General features: G+C 42.0%; 1 protein-coding gene across 2 annotated transcripts in view; it reads left to right on the forward strand.

Moving 5' to 3' along the window:
- The window catches only part of wwox (WW domain containing oxidoreductase), a 114,265-nt gene that overhangs the window by 54,862 nt on the left and 31,899 nt on the right, over positions 1-27,504 (forward strand). Inside the window, exon 9 of one of the 2 annotated variants that reach the window (XM_028407846.1) lies at positions 3,810-3,957. The exons of the other annotated variant lie outside the window; for it this stretch is intronic. Coding sequence (XP_028263647.1) covers positions 3,810-3,827 — 18 coding nt within the window. The 3' untranslated portion in view covers positions 3,828-3,957. Of the gene's footprint in view, positions 1-3,809; positions 3,958-27,504 lie in introns of those variants that run through there. 2 annotated transcript variants of the gene reach the window in all.

Consider the following 27,504-nt stretch of genomic DNA (forward strand, 5'->3'; position numbering starts at 1 on the left):
CTCTCTCTCTTTTACTCACTTGTGCTTTTTTGTGGTCCATCCCCAGTGATTTCAGCCACAGACTGATTTAAACAAGCCCTCTCCTCCATTCCCTTTCTTTTTTCTCCTGTTTTCCCTCCCTCCTAGCTCTTCATGTTTGACTATTAGCTGACATGCACACAGGGAGCATCGCTCATCTCCCCAATTTCTCCTCCCTTTGCCTTTGCACCCACCCCTCTCCACCTCCTTCTCAGTTCTTTCTCCTGCTCCATGTGTAACTATTAGCAGACATGCTCTTGGGGAGTCTGATGAATATTTTAGCAGCCGCAGGGAGGGGCCCCAACCCTCCTCCTCAGCTTCCAGTACAAGTAATGGACCAGAGTCAGTGTTTTCCATCACACAGGTTGACATTGCACTATAGGTATCAGCGCTGCACTTGTGACATTGGACCCTGCTTTGTTTGGATTGTTCAGGTTGGATCAGCCTAGACGCAGGAGTAAGACGAGGAGCTGGGGCATTGTCTTTGCTCTGCTGTACATGTTTTTGCAAACCTTTTAACCATTGAATAGACTCTTTGTAGAGTAAAAGGAATGTGAAAGGTCAGCAATGATTTTTTGTCTAAACAATTGCCTTCTTTTCCCCATAAAACTGCAAATAAAGATGGATGAACACTCTGTGATGTCATCCACAGGTTTTCTTAAGAGTAGTTAAAAAAACCCACTAAGAGAGAGAGAGGCACAACAAGTTGGCCTCTTGATGGTTCCTGAGTGTACCTAAATTTCTGTAAACAGAACTCATAATTGATCTAAAAAATGGAGCTGTGGTGGGCGGGTGGCAGCATAAGTAAGCAGCTCACAATCTGAGATGGCACCCATCTGTCACCCAAAAGGGTCATGCTGTTAATTATGCATACATTTAAGCTTAAATGTAATGGGAAAAGGTGAATTATCACAGTTCACAAATCATCTACAAACGTTGGCTACCAGGCTGTAAACGTTGATTTCAATGCATTTTAACATGAATGTGTAATGGGATTGACTTGCTTTTGGACCCAGCCTCAGCACAATAACCTCATCAGTAAAGCTGAGGTGATCTGTGGCTTTATATTATTGTAAAGTGAATGTTTTTGGCTTTTAAACTGCTTGTTTGACAAAACAAGACATGAAGAGTTGACCTTTGACTTCTGTGCTAGACATAAGAGTCTCAAGTATGCCCTTTCGCTTCTTTCTCCCTCTTCTCTTTTTTCACACCTTTATGTGTTGTCTCTGTGTGAGGTACAGTAGTTGCACCTTGTGTATGTCAGTGCTTTTACTGTGTGTGTGTGTGTGTGTGTGTACGCTAATCTTTAGATGAGGGGCTGGTGGTTAAATCATGATGCATAGTCCAGGGCTGCTCTGGCCACTGTCATTAATCAGTACAGGGGCGGGGGACGTATCTGCTTTTTATCCATCTCTTAAATCAGTCACTGCAGCTATCGGCAGCCCTCCTTCCAGCCCCCCCGCCACCTCTCCTCCATCTCCTCCCTGTCCCCCAATCCTCCCTCCCCCCACGGGCCGCTGATTGAAGTGGCATTGTTTGGGAGACAAGCGGCGCTCAATCAATAAGCAGTCTCACTAAATTACCGTTTGCATGAAAAATGAAGGGCCGCCCAGCCTGACTCCATTCAGCCTTGGATGTGCTCTGTGTGTGTATGTGTGAGCAGACTAGTGCGACCGATAGAAATGTGTGTATGGGACATACTGTAAGGAAGAGAATTGTGAGTGTGTGTGTGTTTATCAAGGGACAGAGAAGACAAAGTGAGCAGGTATTGGAAGCACGATGCATCTCTCTGCTACAGTGTAAAATCTTTGGAAGACCACCTACAGCCGTGTGGGGATGAAGCAGAAACAGGAGCTCAGTGATTCCTGGTCATGTATTGATCATGGCTTGTTAAGGACTTCTTCTGTGACACTGTGACCTTCACCCTTCACCTTCACCCTTCAACTTTACCTTTCACCCTCACCCTTGAATGACCTGCTGTGCTTCTTCTTCATGATCTCACCTTCTCTTGCTGGGAGGGACTTGGATAGATCCGTTAGGATTTTTTAATGAGTGACTGGGAACACATTTTCAAATCCAGTGTTGAAAAAAATGACGTTTCCCAACCCTTCAGTGTGTATCTGTGTGTAGATTGGGGCGGCCAAGGTAGGCTGGAGTGAGGTCTCAGCCTCTCTGCCTGTTTTTGCTCCGCCCTGACCTCTGGCTATTAATCATCTCTAGATCTGTGTTTACCCTCAGTTCAGCTCTCCAGCACACAGGCACCTAGAGGGGCAATTAGAGAGGAACCGCCGCCCCAGCACAGAGGATTGCCCCCCTCTTCTAGTCGCACACAAACATGCACACACACACGCACACTGGAGTGTGCCTCTGAGAAGCAGGACCTAGCATAACCCAGAGAGCCAGCTATAATGTTTTTATTTACTTTAAAAGCATCCTCCTGTTAATACAAGTGGCATATCACAATGCTGCCATTATATTTGTATGGGAGAGAGTTTGCACATCTTTTATGTTTAAGCGTGTTAAGCGTGTGCGTATGTGTGTGTGTGTACATGTGCGTGTATGTCTCCCACCCCCACAGGGCATACCAAACATGCATTAGTATAAGTTGCGCAGGCTGAGTCTCATCCAGTGTACATATGGTAATGGATGGTGTGTGTGGAACATGTCAGCCACCTCATCATGTAAAAGCCTTCGTGTACAGGAGGGAGCATAGAGGGCTGGCAGGTAGGCATTAGGCAATATAATGGCCTCTATTTTTACACTGTGGAACACAGTTGAAGAGGCGACGCTTATGAAGCTTTCAAAAAAGCAGACACACAAGTGAGGGGGGTGTTATAAGTGGGTAAGTTAGAGAATAAAGCTGCTTTTCAAATCGCCTGACTGTTGGACCCATAAGTCTGTGCCAGTGTGTCTGAGAACAGGTGCACACATGTAGTTTTGTCTGTGTGTTCAAGGAACATGTAGTGCCATGATGAGATGTACCTCATATTTTTTTTTTATCAGAATGATCAAAGGCTCTTTAATGACACACAGTCATCCCTAAACATTTGGATTTCATACCGACGTCATACTGAAATATTCACTTATTCATTTTAGAGGAAAATCAGTGTTGGTAATCTTAAACCAAAACTAAGTAATTTAAAGAGATACAGATTCTTGGTGCTTGGAGGCAGCATGCTTTGGTCAGTGGAGGTGAAGGTTTCCTTTAACTTATACCTTCACCCATTTGGAGGGAGTGGGCTCAGGTCTTGTGCTGAGTGGTTGTAGGCCTGCCCTGGGCCCAGGGAGGTACTTAATCTCAGTGTGTATGACATGTGTGAGCTCAGGGTATTGTACTGTATGTTTCCCTCTCACTCAGCTGTACTTAATGTAGCCCATAAAGGCTACACAACAATAAGCTACGCCTGGCACTCAGGCCACCATTCCGCACTACACTAGCCCGCTGAGCAGGATAAATGACTCCTATAAACCTGTCACACACTACATACACACACGCTGGAGCGTGCACAGACTATAGACAGTCATCCCCTGGCTGTGGAGGATCTGCTGTGGTTCTCAGTGCGATCGTGTGAAGTTTGTTTCAGTCTGTGCAGCATACGGTAATAACCAGAGCACCTGCTCGTAAAAAATCTGAGCTAAGAAATATGGATGGAAAAAGCTTCTTGCTATTCGGAGTCTTCACTCTTCAAAGATATTAATGGAGGCATAGCGTTCATGTGATGGTTCCATTATGCATTTGTGCATCAGTCCCAGTTGATGTGATCCCTTTCTATTCTTCCACACTGGTCTAGTGTTTAATCAGTGACTGAAGACAGATCCAACTTTTCTAATGTCCTGGACCTCCCTCTGCATCTCTCCTAAGAAGACTGATCTACATTTAGAGGGGATAAAATAGTTGCTCCATGTGATGTCTAACAACACTCTTCGTAAATGAATGCCATTTAAAATCCATAAAACTGTTATTCTGCATAATACCTTATATATGTTTGTGTGCATGAGAGGTAGTTAAGCATTGATGGGTGTTATGTGGCCAGCAATAGATGGCCCTGGGATATGTTTAGGTGTGTATGCTATGCTGCATCTTACACTGTTTCTAATATTATATTACCACTATTATGAATCGCTGAGATTGAGACGATTTTATCTATCATTTTTACAAAAACACCTACTAACCTGAGTGCATTGTGGTGGGAGCACTGAAGGAGCTATTAGTCTATTTATGGATCCAGCGTGGTGTTTATCAGTCACACACTGACTGCGACGCAGACAGCATCATCTGGCCCCTCATGTTGGTTTTAATGATTTTCCTGTTAAAGATGTCAGTGTCATGTTGCTTTTGTTACTTTCCAAGTTGTCTTGGCAACCACAGATGAAAATGGTGCACACAGGTTTAGTGGCACTCAACTTGATTTAGATAAAAATGTAAATGTGATGTAAATCCTAATATTTATTCTTTCACTTAAAGAGAAGAAAATGAAAAATGGCTAAACACATTATCTCTGTATTTTTATGTCTTGCCTATTTTGGCACCAGCCGTGGTATTCATAAATAAACCACATAGATAATAGTCGTCGACGAGAAATCCATTTTCATTCTTGATATTTATTCAAGCAGTCCTCTCCCATGTTTATACAATCCAGAGTATTAAAAGATTGATTCAATTTTATGTTTCGGAATAAAATGCAAACAAAAACAGATGCTTGTGTCTTTCTTCCTCCTTCCAAGCTGAGGAGGCATTGTAGTTTATGTAAACCATAGAGCTCTGAGCTCTATTCTGGGCCTGGAGCTTCCCAGAAACACAGAAAGAGAAGGCAGAGATGGAGAAGGTAGACTGCTGTGCAGGAATACTGTGTGGGTGAGAGAAGAAGGCTTAAAGATGCTGTCTGTCTGTGGCTTGGTACAGCTACTGTAATATGACCTGATTTTAGTTGCTATAATGGGTTTGTGTACCAACCTACAGCTTAACCTACAGGATCTGAAATTTGCATGGTTTTTATTTAATCATTTGATGAGAACCACCACTATCTTTATTATTATGTTTTAGAGCTGATGTCATATACTGCTGTTGACATTAACCACATTATGTTATTGATATCATATTAAAAATATACTCACCCTAAGTTACTTTTCTTTTTTGTTCTTAATAGGTGGTGTAATGCACATTAACATTGATTGCTATCTGCCACAAAGCAAAATAATGAATTTATTAAAGGATTTTGCATGTACTCAGTTTTAAATGCACTAAACGTAGAATCATGATTGTCAGGCTACTGATGGGGAGTCTGTTCGTAATCATTTCCAGTACCTTGGCATGTTTGTCTCTTACTTGCTTTTAATTTGAATGTATTTTTTCCATGTATAAATTTGCTCTCAGGTGGAAAAAGTGTGAAAATATCTCATATTGACAAAAATCTTTTGATTCTTTTTGTTTTGGCATCACTAATTTGCCTCTATTACTTCTTATTACATTAAATTAATTTAATTTTCATTTGTTAGCAATATTTAAAAATACTTATTTGCATTTTACTTAAGTGTTCTACAAGGTCATCTGGCATACACAAGGATGCACTCATCACTGAGCACTAATTGAAGGCATATTCTCTGTGTCCTGTGTTGCTGAATGCTCATGTGTGGGACAGACATGAGGGCGTCTCCCGTGAGTGCAGGGGGAGGGGTAGCTAAGGTGGGATGGTTTGATTTTACATAGGTTCAGATATGCGGAGGGGTGGGGCAGACAGACAAGGGGGTAGTCAAAGCACCCTTCATGTAAATTAAATGCAATTATGTATTCCACATACTCTCAACCCTCCATGGCTTGCAGTGCCGGGGCGAATAACCGGGGCGTATCTTCATCTAGCCCTGCCAGGGAACGAGTGTTTCTGTCGGTGAGCCTGGCTCCTGTCTCAGCTCCAGTCACCTGCTCCTCTTATTATTGGACATTATTCCACTGGCAGAGCAGAAAGGAAGAGAGGAGGGGAACTTTAATAGCACACCTGAATGGAGGGTGTCATATAATCAATGCATACAGGCCTGCATTACAGGCTGTCACTGAGACTCCATCACACACCAGCAGAGAGGAGGAGGGAGAATGGGATATTAACTCTTGTGAAAAGAGGGATTGGTATCAGTGGCCTGAAATTAAATGGCTTGCTCTAAAGGAGATGAGGCCAGAAATGAGGCCCCCTTTTCAGGTTGCGTAGCGTACATGTTTTGCACAGTATTTGCCTCTTTGCTTCAGACCCCTCGGCCTCTGATGTGTCTTCTGCTCTGTCTGTTACCTCTTGCTTGTTTTTGGTTTACCCTCTGTAATGCAGTTATACAATCAGAGGAATCAGTTTTCACTGTTTCCCAACAGCTAGTTAGAACTTCTACAAACAGAACTAACCCTAAGAAGTTTTCTGTTTTTATGCCTGTGTGTGTATTCAACTGCTATCGTCAGCAGACTGTAATCCCTCTGAGCATTCCCTGTGTGTGTGTGTTTGTGTTAGTCCATTTTTTTCCTGGTTTGGAAAATGCCGGACTGCATGTTTATGTGTGTCTGTGTGTGTGTGTGTGTGTGTATGAGAGATGTTCAGCGGAATGCCCTTTGATACAGAGAGAGTTTTAGAAATGCAATTTCCTCCCTTTCTATATAAGCGTGTATTCATGTTGGGTTTATTAGAATATGAAAGTGTTGCACCGCAGTGCCAGGGTTAGCCTCTCCCTCCGTCCGCTCTCGCTCCCTCACTCTCCCTTGCTTTTGCTCGTTCTTTGGCCTCTGCGGTCTCTCTGGCTGACTCATGCATTAGAGATGAGGGGCTGGAGAGAAGAGGGAGACCAACGCCAGGGGAGACTAACAGCTTACACCAGGAAACTTGCCATTTTAAACAGGATCAACACGCCTCGTGTATCAGCCGCTTTCAAGTCTGAGTGTTTGTGTGTGTTTGCATGTGAGTGGTTAGGTCAGAGTAGATGTAGCAGTTAGGAACAGATCAGTGTGTGTTTTTAAGTTTTTAAGGTGCTCTTGTTATTATAATACTTTTATTATATATTATTCATTGTGATGGTAGGTTGACAGAAACAAACTAAAAAGTGAAGAGCAGTGTAGACTGAAGATGCCCTACGTCCCTCCTCAGTCACTCACAATCTGTGTAACTTTTTGTGTGTGCTCCTTGTTCATTGAGCTGTTTGATAATGCCAGGTGAAGAGTTGAGTCTCTGTTCCTGTTAGGTATTTGAGACAGAGGGGCTGCTTGTTTGGGGTCTTCCCCCTGGAGAGGAGAGTGAGAGAGGAGGCACAAAAAGCCAGGTTCACCCCAGGGGCCCTGTCTCTGTTCTCCCATCAGCAGGCTGGGATGAGGTCAGCTCTGGGGTGATCTGTACGGTGGCACAGTCTGGAACTCCAAAATAGAGCCAAAACCGCATCTTCCCTTGCAATATGCCTGGAGTGTAGCCATTCTTTCTTTTCAGTGTGTCATTTATGATGATTGACAGTGTCTGTATACTCAGACTTTCTGTTTTTTATTGAGTCATGCTACTTTATTACTGTAAACAGATGGGTTGGAGAGTCCCAAACTAATCTGCAAAAGGCAACTCAAGGCCAATCAATATATTTTTAAATGATCAGTAAGTGCAATGTAAAACATACTCCCTTTCTGGCCCTATGATTATTGTACACATCCATCCTGAAACCACAGTCTTTGTAAATATATTACATTATGTTCCTTTAAATGACTGAAACTTTTTTTCCCTAATGCACAGTGTTGCAAGCAAGTGTTCTCGGTTTTAATAAAATATCAATGAGTGATATGGATAAGTACAAGGTACATTTTCCACTTGAATTATGCATCCTAAGTGCACTTTAACTTATGAAGAGGATAAAGAAACATCCAATTATGCGGAACAAATATGTTCAGATATAAATGCGATACAAAGTTATATAGGAGACCACAGAAGATGGACATTAATGATGTTAGAATATCTATAGAACATGGAGTTAATCAGTCGTACAGTTTTAACTTTGTTTGTGTGTTAGTCTCAAACATACTTGGCTGATCTGCATCGTGAGGCCAGATTCTGATATGGTCTCGTTTTCATCAGTCATCTTTTCCAACATGATTGTGCTCAGCAGTAGAAGGTACAGTGTGACTATTTTTTTTTCTTTTAGGTATATCACACCCTCCCTGTCTGCAGGCAGATGTGTTCACACATTTTGTGTTTGTTTGCACACAGTCTGCACAATTATATCTTTTCAGCTGCAGGCAGACAGATATCTGCAGACTGGAGCAGATCAAATCTACATTGTGGACCATTACAGTCTTGCAGAATGCAAACTGTAGCTTAGGCTTTGTGCTGCATCTTACATCCTCTGTCATTTTAACTGAAGGTGTTAACTTTTTTACTGCACGAAAACTGGTCATATTTCTGTTCCTGATTTACATGTTGTAAATGTAAATTGTCACATGCTGCTCATAGTTACACCTCACCTGTATGCAGTGATTTACACCTTAAGATTTTTTTCATATGTCACTTTGGTTTTTCTAATCACTGACCTTTCTCAGTCAGTATGGGGTGGTCCCTCCACAACCGCATCCCATTGGCCAGGGGCTAATGTTCACGAGGCCCCCATCCAGACAGGGGCTCTCCTCTAGCCTTTGACCCCAGACTCCCCACTCCTTCACCTGGGTCAGCTCACTGAGGACAGGGCCTGGGGGAAGATTAATGGAAGTCACTGCTGGTGCAGGTGTGTGTGCGTGTGTGTTTCATGCAAGAGAGAGAGAAAAAGGAAACGCAGTCAGGACTCAGGCGAGAAAATACACACTGAAAATGGGTGGACAAATGTTTAAAGATTCATAGATAATAATGACACAAAACCAACATTAATGTGTTTTTTTCTTGTTTGTCAATTTATAAATTGGTTATTTATGTCATTTCTGTCTTCTTCTGGTACAAGTATAACCATTATTTAGCAGGTGATTATGCAGGCCCACGTGGCACAAAGTCCCATACTGCCTTGCTCTCTCTCTCTCTCTCTCTCTCTCTCTCTAAAGAGTGCTGTTTCAGCAAGGTCTTCTGTTCATTCTCAAGGTGTCCTCCGTGCCGGCTCTTTTCTGAAGGCCCTTTTAATGGATTGGCCTGATATACCTTCCAAATGGAGCACTTTGAGCGTTAATTCGCTTTCTGATAAAGATCCCCCCTTTTTACCTTCCCTTTCTATAAGTCTTCTCCCCGATATGAAGTACACAAGGAAGGGCAGATGAGCACAAAATCCTCTCTCTGTGTCAGGCCGGGTGGGAAAATGGACTCTGGTGAAAAAGAATCAATTGGATCCCCATTCATGTGTTAGTGGGGTGGAATGAGGAGAGTGTATTGTGGAGAATGGCTGGAGGTTGTCTGCCCCCCCCCCTTGCCTCCACAGACTGGCCCAGTGTCTGGGGGGGAAATTGGAGCCTTTCTGACGGCTTTGTGGCGACAGGAAGGGTTATCGCCGTGATCTGGCCATTGGCAGGTATAGCTGTCAAAGCTGTCACTACCCCTGAACTCAGGAGCACGCCTACACACATACAGTATGTGCACACTCAGACAGACACACATGGAGCAGGAGCATGCTTAGACTTTGCCAATAGACATACAGTACACATGCACTAACAAACAGAAACATGCACACACAGACATGCAAACAGCATCTAAATTATGGAAGTATGCTGTATAAGATAAGCAGTACATTTTTGGACAACCTATTACCACTCCAAAGCTCATTCAGTGCATTAACCCTCTGCATCCCGGAGTCCCACGCTGTATTTTGGCAGCTCCTGAAGGAGCACAATGGAGGTGGTTTGACCTGTTTGCCCAGTCAAGTGTGACATTATTGTGCCGTATTTGCAGCTGGACTTGAAAACTTCTTTTGCTCAAACTACAAATTAAACATCATGTCTCTACACAAGTGCTTACATGGTCAGATTCTTATGAATAACTTCCCAGCCGCCTTCATTACCCATCTCGGCAGGAAAGTACTCTATGTCTACTGGCCCTCTGATGCAATGTGGTGTGCTAGAAGCCTCTGAGTCTTCAAACAGTTTCTCTTGCGCTCAATTATTTATTTATTTTTTCTGTCATTGACTGAGCGGGAGCAGCGCTCCGAGCGGCTTGTGTTTCTTTGTTCATCCCTGGAAATGGAGGGTCAGAGTAAAGCCCCTTTTCTTGTTGTCTTGGTTGGTAGTTTATTTGTTTGATAAGTGTACTATATTGTGCTTTCAGCTTGTACGTGTGTGTGTGTGTGTGTGTGTGTGTGTGTGTGTGTATGTGCTCGCATGTGCATGCATGTGTGTGAGGCAAAGAGAGAGAGAGAGAACAGCTCTACCACCCACTCCCACCCAGAGAGAAAGAGATGGAGAGAGTAAACTCATGTTTACAGTGTTGTCCCAGTGGATGAGGGCTCCCTGCAGTTCAGCCCAATTATGAGCGGAGAAATTAAAGCAGCCCAAAACATATGCACATCTTGGCTCTGGAGAGGAGGAGAAAGAGAGGGAAGGAAGAGTGGAGGAAGAGGGCGAAAAGTGCAGAGCACAGGACCCAGTGGGCTCCCACTCGGACCATTTGGCAAACACGCTAATTAATACACACACACACACACACACACACACACATACACACTGTCACATCTTTCAGTGGGTTGACTTAATTCAAATAATTCCTCTTTCATTCCTTTTTATTATTAAGTGCACTTTTATCATATGTGGTCTGTGTCAAATACAGCAGTATTTAAAGCCCCCCTCACCCCCTTTTGTCCTCCCCTTCGGCGTGGCCTGGCCCTCCCCTTTCTCCCTTCAGTGAGACAGTGAAAGACAGAGACAGAGAGTTAATCCAACAGCATGTTTGATGCATTTTTAAACAGCTCTGGACTTTTTCAAGTTTCCAGCCAACAGAAGATCTCATCTGCTATAATTTAATCAGTGGGTAGAATCACACTGCATATTTAAGCAACATTAAATATCTCCCCGTTCTCCCTCGCTGGCCACTTAACTGGAAATGGAGAAAAAAGGATTTTATTTTATTTCCTGTGTATCCCCCCCCCCCCCATTTACACTTTTTCATCTGGCACTTAAAAGAGGCAGTGATTTGTTAAGTAATTACCATCTCGTTTTGAAAAGAGAGAATGTTCAAGTGCTGTTAGGAGATTCGTGGTTATTCTGGCACACAGGGTGGAAAACTGTAGAAGGACATTTAAAGCCCTGAGCGAGCACCAGGGTCAGAAAGCTGCTTTTAAACAGTGTAACACAGTAGAATCATAATTTAAATCTAGTTTTATTTATTCCCCATTAAATGATCCACATGTGGAATCACAGTTATCTGACACGCTTATTTGTAAACTGTGTGTTTTACAAATAAGCGTGTTAGTGTGTGTTTTCAGAGGCCTTTTTGTTGGGGAGACTTTTCCATTTTGCCCATCACAGCTTTTTTTCTGTAACATAAATATAAAAATGAATATTTATCAGCAGTGCAGGATTGTGGGAAAGTGGGCTGTCTGTGTGGAGGACCGAGGGAATTGATTTTTGACCAAATATGTTTTGGATTTAATTCAGCTGCTAAATTTTACTGCGCGGTATATTTGCATAGAAATTATTTGAGGTAAGTGATTTTTAGAGGACGAACAAGTTGAGAGAAACTACAGTCCTTCCCAGTTTGTGTATGTTTGTGTATCTTCTTGCAATACATGCATCTGTCTCAAGTTTGTGTTTGCACTCACACAATCTCTCAATGTAACATCCATTGAGCAGTACTACACTACAGTTAAACTAGTGCTCTGAGTATCTCTCTCTCTCTCTCTCACACACACACACACACACACACACACACACACACACACACACACACACACACACATACTCACTTACACATCAGATCCTCAGTCCCTTTTTATACTCTGCTCTGAGGTGGAGCATTCTGATGACAGTCAATAGCCCAGACAGCAGAGCTTTGTCAATATTTAGACAGTACTATAGTGTTGTAAAATGAACCAATACACAACGGATGAGGCTCCTCACTGGATTAATGATGCCTGACTGACTGGCTGCTGCAGACGCAAGTGGAGATGAAGATGTTATTTACCCCTTTCTCTTGCGCTCTCTCCCCCTTGTCCTTTCTTTCTCTCGGTCTCTCTCTCTCTCTCTCTCTCTCTCTCACACACACACACACACACACCTTCTTTCATTTGGTAGCTGCTCTTGTGTAGTTTCACGGTGATCAATAAGTCTATGTTCAGTTAAAGAGGAATCTGATTCCAATAGAATAACACAGGGCTTTGTTCACTTTGCATTTGTGCCTCTCTCGACACTGTCTCAGCTTCACAAGAGTGCTGTTTGTACATTAATACACTGTAGATAGTTGTAGTTGTGTGGTGGTGATGACTGTCAGAGGAGATGTGGATATTGATCCAGATTATAAGGAATACAGTTATTGGCTTGAACAATAGTTTCAGTGATTTTATCACCAGGCCTTCCTCAACACACGTTTGCTTAGTTTTGTGTTTCACTTTTGATGTGATGGCACAGCTGCATCCCTTACAAATTAGAATTACCATCTCAGGCCAATCAGTAGTTTAACAGGCCTGATGCATGTGGGAGATGCATGATGGCTCTGAAGATGGAGCCAAGTTCCCTTCTTCTCCTTTACCATCGCAAATTTGAACTTTTTTGGTAACTAGAGGAACTGTGGACTCGTAAGCACTGCACGTCAGATAATAATCCACACATCCGTACACAGGAGGGACTGTGTCAAATGCCATATTTTGAGGAAAAAAAGCAAAAAAACAAAAGAACTCCATTACATTGACTGTATATGCTGTTGTTACTGGAGGCTCTTTCATTTCCCGTCTACTTCAAAAAAAGTAGAATTAAGAACAACTGCATTGTGGCCTGTTTGTGTGAACATTCCAGTCTCCCCAAAGTCATGCAGTTCTTTGATTTCCACTTCAGCTTTAGCACCTCTTGTCAGCGGTGGTTTGGCCTGTGTCACACCGCTATCTCCCAGCTACGAGAACCAGCTTCACTGAAACAGATTAAATGAACACAATGATTCTTTAATCAGATAACCCATGCACCGAATAGATTAACCTTCCTTAACGCGGGCCCTCATTCCTCTCTTTCTGTCTCCTCTCCTCAACCAGAGAGAGAGTGGAGGTCCACAAACTTTAATCTTCATTACCTGCTTTGATTTCTCTGCTAAAGGAAGAAATGCATAATTTACATCCTTTGAAGTAGCTGCACTATTACTGACAACATGTTACCTTTAATCTTAAGAGCCCCGGAACATTAAATATTTAGTCATTTACCGAACAAAGGAGGACTGAGGCGATGCCTTCCTACCTCTTTGACTTTCACTGTCATGTGCACTCAATGTCCCCAGTAAGAAGCAATTAATTTTGTGGGGAGAAACAGCTTTTACTGAAGTGCAGGTAACTTTAAGTTGTTTTCACACTTTTACCTTGTTATTTTATCCTGCTGAAAAGAGAGCTTTAAAGTAAAGTGCTACCGTTAGCAGAACTGGGTATGGGTGACCGGAAGGCTCACAAGTTAGTGCCAGTCTGTCTGTATGTCTGTGTGAATTGTCACTTTCAGGCCCTCCCTGTTCAATCATTTCTATCCTTCCAGCGGTGGTGGATTAGTGATAATACCACTGATCCATCATGATAATTTCTTTTTTCTTGCATCCCATGAAGCTACAAAAAGCCACAGTGTCGTCTAAATCAATGCTTTACAGCTGCTTACACATCTGTATGTGCAATGATGTCCCCTGCTGTACACGTGTGTAGGGGTGTGTGTGTGTGTGTGTGTATACCCTACTTGGGTCTTTTCCAAACATTGTATTCCTATCCCGGTGTGGTTTGCCTGCAAGTACGTGAGTGAGGTACAAGGATTTCTCCCACACATGCCTCTGAGTATAACTAGAATTCGCTGGACATCCTACTCTAGCATTCGAATAGAAATATGGGAAAAATCATCTTCAAAATAAACACATTTGCTGTTTTTTGTGTTATTTTTTGTGTTTGTAGTCAATACTGGATGCTTTGACAACCTTCCTCATCTCAACCTTGGAATTGGAGCACTAGCAGTTTGTTTTCTAATTCCTCGTTGGGCTCTCTGAAGGAAAATTAGACAATTACCCAGACTCATAATGTTGTTCCACCCTCCCAACTCCCCTCCTCCCCTTCTCCTCCCTCTTTCCTCATCTCCTCCCCCTCTCCGCCTTTTATGATTAATTACTTTGTGAACATCATATGCCGGTTGAACAGAAACATAAGTGTGGGACGACATAATTGTTTGTCTCTGTTAATGAGTGTTGATACACACTTACAGTAGTTGCTCTGTCCCTCGCTGTTGTCTTTCACTGTCCCTCTTGCACACGAATGCACAAAATGTGTGCATTCTCAAGTGTACTCACACAGGCACACACAGGCACACACAGACACACACACACACACAGGCCTGGGGTATAGATTACCATAGTAATAGCTGCTGAGTAGCTTAGAGTTGGTGACTGATGGTCTTATGGAGCACCTCTGTCTGCCACTTGGTCAGTGAAATTAATATCCACTCCACTCTAAGCCGAGCTCAGAGTCTGAACTCGCTGCTGGTAAGTGTGAGCTTTTGCCCATGGCTAAGCTCTACCTAACTTCCCCTTCGAGCTCTGAGCTCCAGGAGGCACCAGAGACCCTGCTGTGACCACAGTCATTAAGATTTACACCCACCTTCTTATTGTACCCTGTCTTTTCTTTTTTCCCTCCCTCCCCTGCCCCTTCAAACATCTCCATGAGAGCCTGCAGGAATAGAAATGCTCTATTGATCAGAATAAACAGTGGAATAATCTTTAGTAATCAGCCAGAGCCCCAGCTTTATTAACAATTGATGTGAGCGGAGTAGAGATCAAGAGAAGTGTAGCTGTGTTTGTTTATGTGGGTCTGTTAGTGTGAAGAAGATGTAGTTATGGTTTATGCATGGGTATGTTTTCTTTTTGTGTGTTTGGTCTGTGTGTGTGTATGTGTGCAAATCTTGACAATTCAGTCACCCAGTCCATCTCCGTCTATAGGCTCCTGTCTCAGGGCCCCATAAATTATTAAACACTTGCACTCCTGGAGCTTGCCCTGCACTCGGCGCTTTTTGAAATACAGAATGCACTCAAATACTCTGATGGAATAGTCTGAAGAATGTATACAAAGGCATTATCACTAAAAAGCAATTTACAGTACAACCAACAAAACTGGAGAAATGAAACTGGACACTTGATGAAACAGTGCACCACAGCCTGCTTTTTATCTTCTTAGCATTGAACTTGAGCTTGACGTATCACCGACTCATTTTTCAGTATCAAGTCTTTTGTCTTTTTCGCTCATAACACATCACAGTTTGTCTCATTGTTAAGTGTGTATGTGTGTTTTTGTGTGGGCTTGTGTGCAGCCACCCCTGGGCAGGGCATTTTTCTTCTTTCAATACAACATTGATTTCCTGTATGACTTCATCAGACTAATACCCGCTTTGCCTCCTTCTACACTCGCACACATATGCACACACACACAGATGCCCATAATGCCAGCGTTTCCTCCCAGCAATCAGTCAAGGCAGCTTGTCTTTGGATCAATGGCCTCTATGAGCATACTTCAACACTTAAAATGGAAAATGGACCATTCAGAAAAGCTGAACATATAACATAATGAGCAGTTAGGCTGTCACTCCGGAGGGAGCACTGCAAAGAAAACTTGACACATCTGGATTTACATTATATGTGTTCTCATGAGACAGCATTTGTGTTTCTTTGCCTTGTATGTAATCTCTCTGCATTAGATCAAAGCCCACATAATCTCCATAGATATCTCACTGCAAAGACCTTTAACAAGACAGATTCCCTCCAAAATAACACATGACAACAAAGAGCTATAAAGTATGGAAGGATGCAGGAAAAAATGAATTCACAATAAACCGTTGCTGTTTATTGGAGACCAGCATTTTTTTAGGCCCTTTAATTGGACAATTTAAACCCAAATATTATGTACATAATATTTTTTTATACTATGTAAAACCAATGTCTGTTCATATCACACCGAAAACAATCTAACATATAAAGTGGAACAAGAAAAAATATGAATATGAATGAATGGATTTGACTCTCCCTTTAAAACAGCTGGGTTTTTTTCCAACTCCACAAACACATGACAAGTGTCCACACATGCACAGCCAATAATACTTCACACTTTGATAGCACAGCCGGTACTCTCTGTGATAATACACTCAGCGATCCCTATCAGCAGTACATGAAGTGTCAGACAGAAAAAGGGGGGAGTTTGGACAGAGAGAGAAAGCTAGTTATCTGCGTGCTAACATGCAGATTAGAGCTCTGCCGGGTTCACTACATGTAATTGAAGTGAGGCACTTATCTGTGAACTCAGCGGCAAATGTAACTTCCCCAGTAGCGCAGATGTTATGAAAAGGACGAATATCTTCAAATAATGTGGTTGAAATGAATGGAAGCTCACATGCTGGTGGTATGTGTGTGTCTGGATTTAAGCTGTGAGTACTCAGGAGGAGACTAAACCATGTCAGGTGTCAGGAGTTACGAAAGAGAGGGATACCTGGTATTTTTGGCTCCCCCAGGCTCAGAGTGACAGAATACAGTGTCAAAGTGTTATCGCAATGTTTGTTTCAGGCCTTCACATTATTAAAGCGGGCGTGTAGGGAACACTTGTAGGATTAGACACAAAAGCCCCGTCAGGAATAACCCTCATTTTTCCGCCTCTCTGATCTCGGTTTGTACACAGTTTTCAGATGTGTTTTCACACACACTCACAGACGTTTTTCCTTCCCTCTTTATGTCGCCTTTCTTTTTTGCTCAAGCGTTTTTTTTTTTTTGTGTCACCCCTCTCCTGCACTCTCCACCCTCCTCATAAATCAGGCTATACAGAGCTGCTGGGTGTCACCACTTTTAAGTTTCCACGTTTCCCCTGATGCATCTTCCTACAGCAAAAAGCCAGTTCAGATAAAAGAAGTTTTAAGGTAATAAGTAATAATAGAGGTTTTAGAATATTTAAGCAATGTTTCTTGAATTAAAGTGACAAAAGAAATCAGTTGTCAAGATTTAAAAATTGATTTTAGGTGATATTTTGATTACTAATGTTGCTCACAAACCTGGTGCAGTGGTAGAATTCTTGTAGAGTCTTGTCTTCGTGCAGAATGCAGCAGAAGCATAAGTTCTCATGAACATTCAACAAGGATATCAGAGCACCCAGCCTGCTGTCATGATGCTGGTGACATTCACCTTCTCTGTTGTTTTTGATTTGTCAAAGCACGTTTTCACTTTTGCTGCAGAGAAGCAGAGAGTAAAAACTGAAAGTGATCACTTCCGAAGTCCGTTTGTGCAATGCGGTGAAAATGCAGTCTACATATATTCTGCTTTCAGTGTTAATAGGGTATAACACAGTCAGTTTAATATTGGACACATAATATGGTACCTCAAGTTGTACTACAGTAATTACAGTAAATGTACTCATTTGAATGTCAGTGTGTTCCTGGCCTGTAAGCTTTGTTTGTTATTTGAGAATTTCCTCTTGTTGGCATAAAGAGAGTTCTGGTATTGCAGAGTTACTGTAGATCCTCTGACCTGCCGGTGCACTGTGAGCGGAGTTTACATCGGCCCTTTATGACACCGCCTGTGTTTCTGGCTATAAGTTCAGGTTGTAAAAGTTTATCCCCTTTATGTCCTTTAACATCCTTTAATATCAGCTCATAAACTAGCACAAAACAAGCCATGGAGGCCCTCTCTCCCTCAGATGGATGACACACTGATGAATGCTCTGCCAATTAAGGGATTCTCATCTCTAACACTTGACTGACTCAACTGGGAGGTGCAGGAGGGGTGAGTGTGAGTGTGTAAACATGTGAATTCTTGAGTGTGAGCATTGGCAACAAGGACTTTTCCTCTAAGGTAAAATAACTGAGAGTGTGTGTGTGTGTGTCCCTGTGGAGTGTGTAATCTCTGCTGTGTCTGTCTCCTGCCTGGCTATGACGCAGAGGGAGGATGTGATGGAAATCTCCCTCTATTTAAATCCACCGCTGGCACATCAAAGCTCGCTGCTGCTGGAATAACAGAAATAATTAGACACAAACGCCTCATTTACATAAAAATGTTAATTAATCTCTTCTTTCTTAGCCCAGTAAAGCTGAGATGGCCCAGTGTACTGCGCTGTTTATCAGCTGTGTGATCAGTGCGTGTGGAGTTTTTTCTTTTTGGTCAGTTATGAATGAGGGGTTGGAATCTCACCCCTCCTTTCTTTCTCTGTGTCTGTTGAGCACATTTGATCTAATGGGCCTCAAATTCTCTCCCTCTGCCTGAACAGCTTTATCTTATGCTGACAAGGTTTCTACGGTCATTACACACACATTCACAGGATCTGTTTGAAATGCTGCAAATGAATACTCCTATTTGTGTGTGTAATATCACGTTGTTAAGAACAAAGGGCAGAATAAATGCTGCATTGACTCACTGTCCCATCTTGTGGCACACAGTGGTACTACATGGACAACAGTAAGCACTGGGCTGGCCGGGTAACATGCTAACTTCAGCTGATACCTCTCCAACATACTAGATTTCTACTAGATCTGTTATCTTTTCACATTTTTTTATGATTACCGGTAAGTAATTTTTGGGATGTTTTAGGGTGGTTCACATCTCAGCTGATGCTGAGGAGAGTGTCAAAAGACACAGTGTGCACAGTCTGGTGCTCACTTCTGGTCTATCTATTGTGTTATTTGGGGCAAGACTTGTCATTGTGTTAGCCAACAAAAGACAAAGAAACTTTTTAATGTATGTAATAAAATATATACACAAGTGTATACATTAGTACAAGGAATTAAAGAATAAGCTGGATCTTAAGAGTATCTATAAAAGCTGTGGCACTTTTGTTGTATGTAATTGTCTTCGCTTGCAAGTCGAATCTGTGTGTGTATATGATATCAGTCTTTTTAGTACTTAATATTCTAGATTACAGTCTGTCTGTAGAGGTGACCTCCTCCTCCTCCTTTCATCTCTGTCTGCTTATCCTGAGACAACACTCTCTGACTGGAGAGTACAGACACACCAAGTTGATCCTGATTATAACAAGCACTTAAATCTACTTCTGCACACCCCCTAACACCAGGGTTTTATTAGAACAAGCATTTACATCAGCTTCTACACTGGCTTTATTGGATCTAAGAGCTCTTACATCATTCAACATACGTGCTCATTCACAAGTCTTCTTTCACTCCTCTTTACTTAAGAGGTCAGGGTTTATCTGCGCTCATCAAACCATTTCCAGATATGACTGTAGGAAATGAGAAGATCAGAAAGAATATGTAGAATATGCAAATATAAAAATGATAAATCGGTAGTAATAATCATGAGTAGAGAAAACAAGCCTTGTTGAAATCCTTAGAAAGGGAATTATATCATGACCACGCTGTCACTCTGTATGTTTGTTTAAGATGGTTGGAGTTTTTCTAACTTTTTACCACTTCATGGCCCACTCACTCCTTTTGGTTTATGTTTGTCAGATAAAGCTTAATATAACTGGAAAGATTAAATCTGATTATACTTCAGAGCAGTTATTTCATTATAAACTGTATTTCTAGGAATGTTGTGACTTTTCATCTGTTGCTTTTTAACTTCTCTACCTGTACTGCCATTCAGTTATTAATACCGGGGTTTGGTTTTGTGAAACAGCCCTCACCTATTCCTAAAGCTGAGAGTCTCAGTGACTCTCCAGCAGCGCTATCGACTGGCTCTCTTCTCCTCCGGTCCAGTCTCGGCTGCTCCTTTCATTTACACAGCCAGCGCACAGCGGCCCTGCTCCGGGGAGAGCCGCTGAAACAAGACTTCATCAATTCCAGATGAAACACCAACATTTCCTCCCATTACACCAAAGCACCGCTCCTGTTCACTCTCCGAGATCTCTCACTGCTCTGCGCTCGCTGTGTGTAATGAGGAATGGGATTGCGTGTGTGTGCGTTTATGTGTTCTCCGGTATGTGTGTGTGTTTGTGTGTAATGAGGAATGGGAGTATGTGAGTCTGTGGCAGAGGCAGGGAAAGTTGGGGCAGTGCTGAGGGGATTGGTCTGCGGAGCAGGTGTGTTTGTTTGATGTTTTCTGCAGAGAGTAGAGAGAGAGAGAGGAAGGGGAGATTTTCAGCGAAGAATTTCTCCCCTCAAACCTATCTCTCTCTCTCTCTCTCTCTCTCTCTCTCTCTCTCTCTCTCTCTCCCCCCCTTTCGCTCACTTCTATAGACTTAAACTCCGAAATCCTCTTAAGTTTACATTTGATTTATTGGCATTCTATCGACAAAGCATTATAAAAAGTTTAACATTTTGTTGCATGTTTCATGTGCTGTTCTATACAAGGCTCAGTCTGTGCTGCACATTACCCAGATAATCTGCTTCTTTGTATTGTTTGTACAGGGCCACATAGTATTAACAGGAGCAGGGCTCTGTCTCTTGTCCATCTTCTTTTACTTTTCTAAAGGTATCTCAGTCATAGCTGTTGTACTGTTTATGACATTTGTTTTTTATATTCACCTGATATGAAGCCAGTCAACCCTGCCACAAGGAGGAGGGAGCTTTATTTGAAATGTACACACTCTCTCTGTAAGCATTACCCTATCTAACTGCTCAGGACCTACACTATCCTGAAACAAACAGCCAGACTCCTGTCCAAACTGAACCTGACTTCAGTGGAAAAGCAACAAGCCTGGCTCAACCACAGGAAGGGGAGGATGTGATGGAGGGGGGCAGAGGCTGATACTGGGTGAGAATCGGCCATCTGGGGGAGGGGGAGAGCAGGGCTTCTTGTTTGTTTAATATCTTTATCTTAATCTCTGCCCTCGGGACACAAAGGCGAATTCATCCGGAAAACTGGATTATCTCACTTAGATGAGTCAAACACACATAGTCTGTGCTTTGTGTGGGTGTGTTTGACAGTGTGTGTGTCTATGTGTGGGAGAAATAGAGGTGTATGAGGGTGACAGTTTTTATTTCTTTTTAAAGGTTGCCTGTATCATTGCACTTATGTAAAGCCTTGTTTTTAACCTAAACCCACTGAACATGGACAGAAGATCTTTAACGTACCTGAAGAAAGCCCAGAGGAAACCACAATTTGTCAGTTGTTTGAAGGGGAACCCACTGACTTTCCACAGGAAGTTCAGTTTGTTCATCTCGAGTGCTGCTATAGCCTGTTAAAGCAGTTGTTCAGTGTGTTTTGCAGCTCTCAGGGGAGACTTCAAAAGCCAGAGAAAATACCCTGATCATATCACCAGGTAGTAGCCTAGCAGCTGGGACTTTTTTCAACAAAAAGGTGTCATTGAGGAGGAGATTGAAAGACTTGGCCATTTTGGGCATAATTGTGTTGCATTATCAGGAAGTATTTTCTGAGCTTGACCTGCTTCATTTTTGACAATATTTTTTCTCTTTCGCCTTCCTGAATCACAAAGATAAGACGTCCCTTGGGCAGTTCAATTCAGAACAGCTGTGCGGCAACAAAGACAGAAACTGGCTCTGATAACCTGGTGTATTTTTCTTTAACTCATTGGGGTTTTGTTTATGATTCATGCTCATGTCAGTGTGCAATGGGAGATCAGATCTGCTGGGAGGACCAAACGCGGATGCACCGTCTTGTTTTTACCAGAAAAAAATGACACTGGAATGGCAACGTTCACGCAGCTATGCCGCCTGCTGTGCATGTAAAAGTAACTGTGAAATGAATGGAAGAAGAAGGTAGAAGCCTTGCAGATATTGTTTTTATTGTTGTTTGCCCTAAGACCCAAACATCATCCAAAAATGAAAGTAACATGAAATAATCATGGTCCAACGTGGGACACACTTCAATGTCCTCTACACTGTACTATATGAAAATGAGTTACCAAGTGTGTCTGCTGTTTTCTTTTTAACGTGGGTCTATCTATCTATCATATAATAAGTATGAATAAAGTGTGCCTTCACCAACTTAACGTAATGTAAAATACAATGTATAAAATGACCAGCGTCACTTCATCACACAGCAGAAACCAAATATTTATAGAATAAATAGAATAACTTATGTAATGGACCAGGATCTGTGGATCGATCAATCACTTTATATACTCTTTGCTGATGATTATTCACAGCAGCATGTCAGGAAAAAGAACATCTTTTGAGTTTTACTATCTGGGGAAATGAAGTGAGTGGAACACTAGTTATTCACCTTTGAGAGTTACTCCATACCTTGGCATGAATTGTGTTTTAATTTAATAAAATTAATTTTTCATTTGTTTGAATATAAACTCCATCTAAAATGCTCAGTTTGTTAAGGCCCTGTAGCCCTAGATAATGTTTCTCTTTCCACTTCAAGCTGTGATTGATGTGATGATTTGTTGATAATGTGTGGTATGAATGTCGCAGAGTTGAAGGTGGTGACCTTCATGTAGGATTTTTATTGTGTTTTAGGTTAAAAAAAAAAAACACCCATCATTGTGACTCACAGGATTATGCTGAGCTTGACATTATATTTAATGTACAGTATGTGTGCTTTACATACAGCATATATGTGTCTCCCCGTGTGTGTTTAAGCACTAAATCATTCATATTTCCTCTTGCTTTCACTTTAATTGGCCATGCTTTCCATTTTGTGCCAGCATAACACCCCCCATACTCTTGTCCTTCCTTTCTGCTGTACCCCCCCCCCCCACACACACACATACACACACACACTCACACACTCACACTGCTCTCAACTTGACCCTAATTGATTGTAATGAGTACAAGCTCTCATACCCTCCTCCCAGTATCCTCTTTGTCTTTTGTCTGTTTCGTTTGTTGTGTGTGTGTGTGTAGCAGAGACATGAATGCCTTCTGTGTCCATGTGAGTATTGAGTAGCTGTTGAACCCTGTATTAGTCAGGACAGGCCCACCATCCTATGAAAGGCTCAAGTGTTGTATGTCTACAACACTGTGCCACTTAAAGAAAAGCCTCTAAATGAATGAATTAAGACCTATTTGGTTATTTTCCCAACAGTAAGAGCTGTGTGATGCTTAGACACGTTTCAGTCACTTGCACTTCTTCTCTGGTTTCTGAGCCACTGCTAATAAATGACCCTACATGAAGTCACTGTGCTAATTCATAACAACTGACATTTTTCTTTGCTTTGAAATGCCAATATGATTAAACACTATGTCGAGGGCAACTATCAATCTACACCTTCATAATCAGCACTAAGGAGATTGAGCAATATATAGCATAAACATACACCCGGAGCAAACATGCACAACACACACATGTACACAAACACACACATGGACGTATTAGTGTGTCATAGCATTAGCATTGGGTGGTAGAGTTATGGGGGTGTTTTAACAGTGTAACGAATGAGCTTTGACATCCCGGAGATGACAAAGTGCAGGATCGTTTCTAGTAGAAGGACCTTGCACTCTGTTAATACCATGCCATTTACATGCATGACAATGTACCCACATTTACTCAGTTGCAAGATCAATAGCTACACATGGTATGCATGTGTTATAGCTCTGATTTGAGGTACAAGTCTTTGCATCTGTAAACCCAACAACCACTAAAACATAGGTCAAAACAATATGTTCATCTCTTGCTGTGGCAAAGGGTTCCTTACTGCTCCTTTAACGTTTGTGAGCAGATACCACGTATGTAAATTGTTCCTTTGACTGATGTTAAGGTGGCATTTATGTTAAATTCGGGCAGTCATCTGGGTTTTAAATGACAGGTCAATATGGCTGAGAGCTTTCAGCCTCTGTTGCAATCCAAAATTGATCCATAGACTTATGGATTAATGGGAACACTGATGATAACCCACAGAGAATGTGGTAATGACACACAGTCCAAATGCACACTCAGTCCCAGACAGGTAGATTTAAGTGACCCCTAAGCTTCTAGGGTAAGCCCATCTAGTTAGACAGGACATCAGAGGTGAGACAGTCTGACATCGACCTGTCAGTTGTCTTATCTCCATCATGCTACCATGTGGCAGCTGATCTTAGAAGTTGACTGGAAGCTTTTTTCCTTTAAAGAAGTCCAGTCATCCTCATCCTTTTAGTGTTTATAACATCCAAGCTGTATCTTAATTCAAGCACTGCATCCTTTGAAGGCCTGGCTTTCATATACCATGAAGGTCAAGCTCAGAATTATTAAAAAAAAACTAAACCAGATTTCCTGGTTGTTTAACCAGTTCTCACAGAGGGCCTTTACTTTCACCCACCAACACTGGCAGGTATAGGTTACCGTCTCTGCCCAACCGATAATGTATTTTTTAACTTATCAACAAAAGAAAAGAAAAAAGGCTAACTTTAAAAATCAAGGTGCACTGTATGCCCTTTCTTTGACTCAGAGCAGCCAGCATTCAGAGCTGGAGTCACGAAGGATGGCAGGTTGATGTCAGGGCTCCACTTTCAACACCCACCTTTACAGCGACAGGCACTTGTTTGCCTATATATAGGTTAGAGCCTGATGCTGGTGAGGGGTGGGTAAGATCAATAAATCTGGATGAGATGCGCACATTTGTACCCTCCCCTATTACAAACACACACATTACCTCACACATCGACACACATGCACACACACACACAGTCAGTCACACACCTTCCCCCTGTCTTCACCTGTCTGTAGAGGTAAACACATGCATTTAAATCAGTTGTGGGGTGCTCTGGTAACAAAGACAAATGATGTTGTATGTAATATTTTTCTATTAACATAAAGTAATATAAAGTGAAGGGCAGTGGTGTATGGAGGGAGTTAGGGGCTAATGTCCCGTATCAGATGTGGACAATGTCAGGGCTGCATACTGAGCAGTCTGTGTCCTTCTCTCCTGCTGTGTGTGTGTGTGTGTCTTGCTCTTTCACCGGGCTAGAAGGCAGTGACACACAGAGCTGCCAACGCTTGTATTATTCCCACTGCCTTATTAACCCCTCTGCCCTCACCCCTCTTTCCTCACTCTGTTCTGCTCCCTCAGATGAACTGAATGTATGTCTAAACTAACCCGAGCTCCTCTTCAGTGCACCTCCTCACCGTCCGCTGCACATATGTCATAGAATAAAAGTTCCTCTTTTTCTTTTATAGCTTTTTCTCACTGTAACAAGTGACAGTAATTATCTGAAAATCTTAAAAGGTGCTTCTTGTTTCTTATTATTGTTAGTGGCATGTAAGGCAGTGTAACTTTGGAAATATAGGCGACAAATAAACATTAGTATCTAATGTTATTTCCGTTGGTGCACCTTTTGCTCCTCAGTAAGCTCACTAAAAATGGGACAGGATTTGTTTGAATCTTTTTCTCTTTTGCTTCACTTCTGTTTCACCATGTTCGGTCTGTCTGGGTCCTGCACTCCTTTTTCCCCAAACATCACATGATTAAAGTTTTAAAAATAGATTTTTTAAAAGAAAATTGTAAGTCAATTTGAATTAGTAGGAGATTATTTTTAGTTACTATTCAAGTTACTGAATAACCAATAAAATCTCTGGTAATTGTGGGTGTCTTTATTGCACCAATCTGTATGTTTTAGTTGATAATGAATACTACCCTTTCCCTGGAAAGAAATGTCATCTTTATCCTTTTATCCTTTTCCCTAGAGTGAGGAAGAGGAGGTGGAGGGAGTTTCTGTGTGTGTGAGAGATGAAGGGTTTAGCCCTCATGTATCAGTGTGTGAACCATGATGAATGCAGTACACATTTAGACTGACAGACTGACAGCCACAACACTGATAGCTGATCCAATATTCATCTCTCTATATGCTGTTACATACTGCTATAGCATTACTCCAGCTCCACTTGTTTGTGAATTCACCTGTGCGCCTGTGTCCAATGGTGTGTGTTTTCCACATTATTATCCTTCTTACGGTGTGGGATAGACAGGAATAGAGAGCTGGTCTGGCTGAGCCTGCTTGGCGTATGGATTGGATCCACTGTAATCTACTGTAAGACACTGCTATCTCTGAGAGACTCACAGAACGCCAACTCAGCCCTTATTCTCACACACATAAACACACACTCATACACACGTCCCACTAATGCAGGGGGATTTCAGGGGAAGTGAGGGAATAGTTTCAGGTCACCAGTTAGATTCCAGTATCAGGATGCTGCGTCAGCAGGAACAGCAGTGAGGATGTGATCGGAGCAGCCTTCACTGTCCTTAAGACAAGCTGTCCCCACACTCATTAACACACACCACACACACACATAAATACAGGTAACACATACAGCAGAATGTGTTGTCCAGTGTAAATCTTTCAGATATATTTCCGATATATGTAAATATTAATCTGCAACAGAGGGAAGGCACTTTGAGTGTACATCCACAGTGTGATATCTGTTTTAGGGTACTCCCTGCCTTTGTTGAGCAGTAGTGTCTGGATCAAACATGAATATTCATTCATCAGACTGAGGAGATGTTAGCACAGGGAAGGAAAAATGTCTAGAGGGCTCATTCTTTATCGTTCTGTTTCTGTATCACAGACTCTCTCTCTCTCACTCTCGCTTCTTTTTCCTCACATCTACTTCAAGGATGGCAGTTAATTTAAGATCTATTATAAATGATTAATTCAATATTTATGAATATTTTAAAATCCCTATTAAATTACTTTGTATCTGTTTAGCATTACATCTTTCCGGATTTTTTTTTTTATGTATATTCTCTCAAAGAGACAAAACTGTTACTATTACTATACTCTTTCATCCTCTGAGATGCCTCATGCGAGATGTGTTTTGCCTTTGATGTTTCACGATTAAACCAATGTTATTTCTATCATCATCCTGCAGCAGATACAGATTTTGTATATGTGTGCATACATAAAGGATGCCTCTGACTCTGTGCAGGAGGTTGCGCCGCTGACTGTCGGTATTAAGCGATAAGAGTAGAGGAAAGTCTCCTTTATTCCTTTTTCAGGACCATTACCTTTCATTCCAATCACAGAGGAGAGCCCAGGGGAGGAAGAGGAGGGGGTGGTGAAGGTGTGGGGAGGGTACATGACTATGTCCTGTATGATGCATATGAGAAGAGTAACACAGGTGACTGTTTATACCCTGTTGTAATGGGCAGTGTACTGGCCACCATTTTTTAAAATGGGCACATAAAGGACCCTTTATTCAACATCTTTAATTGATTCTATTAAAAAAGGTTATTTAAAGGTAGGGTAGGAGATGTCATTCTGATGCACTTTTTGTTAAATTAGTGTGACTTCTCTTTACACTCCGATAGCAACCAATTAGTTCAGCAGTTTCGCTTTAAAACGAAGAATAATAATCATGTGTGGAAGCTATAAAATGCTAAAAACATCAGCCAATCCTACGAGGCGCCCCTGCGCGGAGTATTGGCTGGTTGTCACTCTCTTCCTGCTCTGTGCGCACCGGAGAGGTACGTGCATGAAGAAATGGGCGTGGTTACCACATACATTAAATTGGGATTATGCTCCCTCAGAGAAGCATTCATGTGTGGTTATTC

The sequence above is a fragment of the Parambassis ranga genome, chromosome 6, assembly GCF_900634625.1.
Source record: "Parambassis ranga chromosome 6, fParRan2.1, whole genome shotgun sequence".
Classification (NCBI taxonomy): Eukaryota; Metazoa; Chordata; class Actinopteri; family Ambassidae; genus Parambassis; species Parambassis ranga.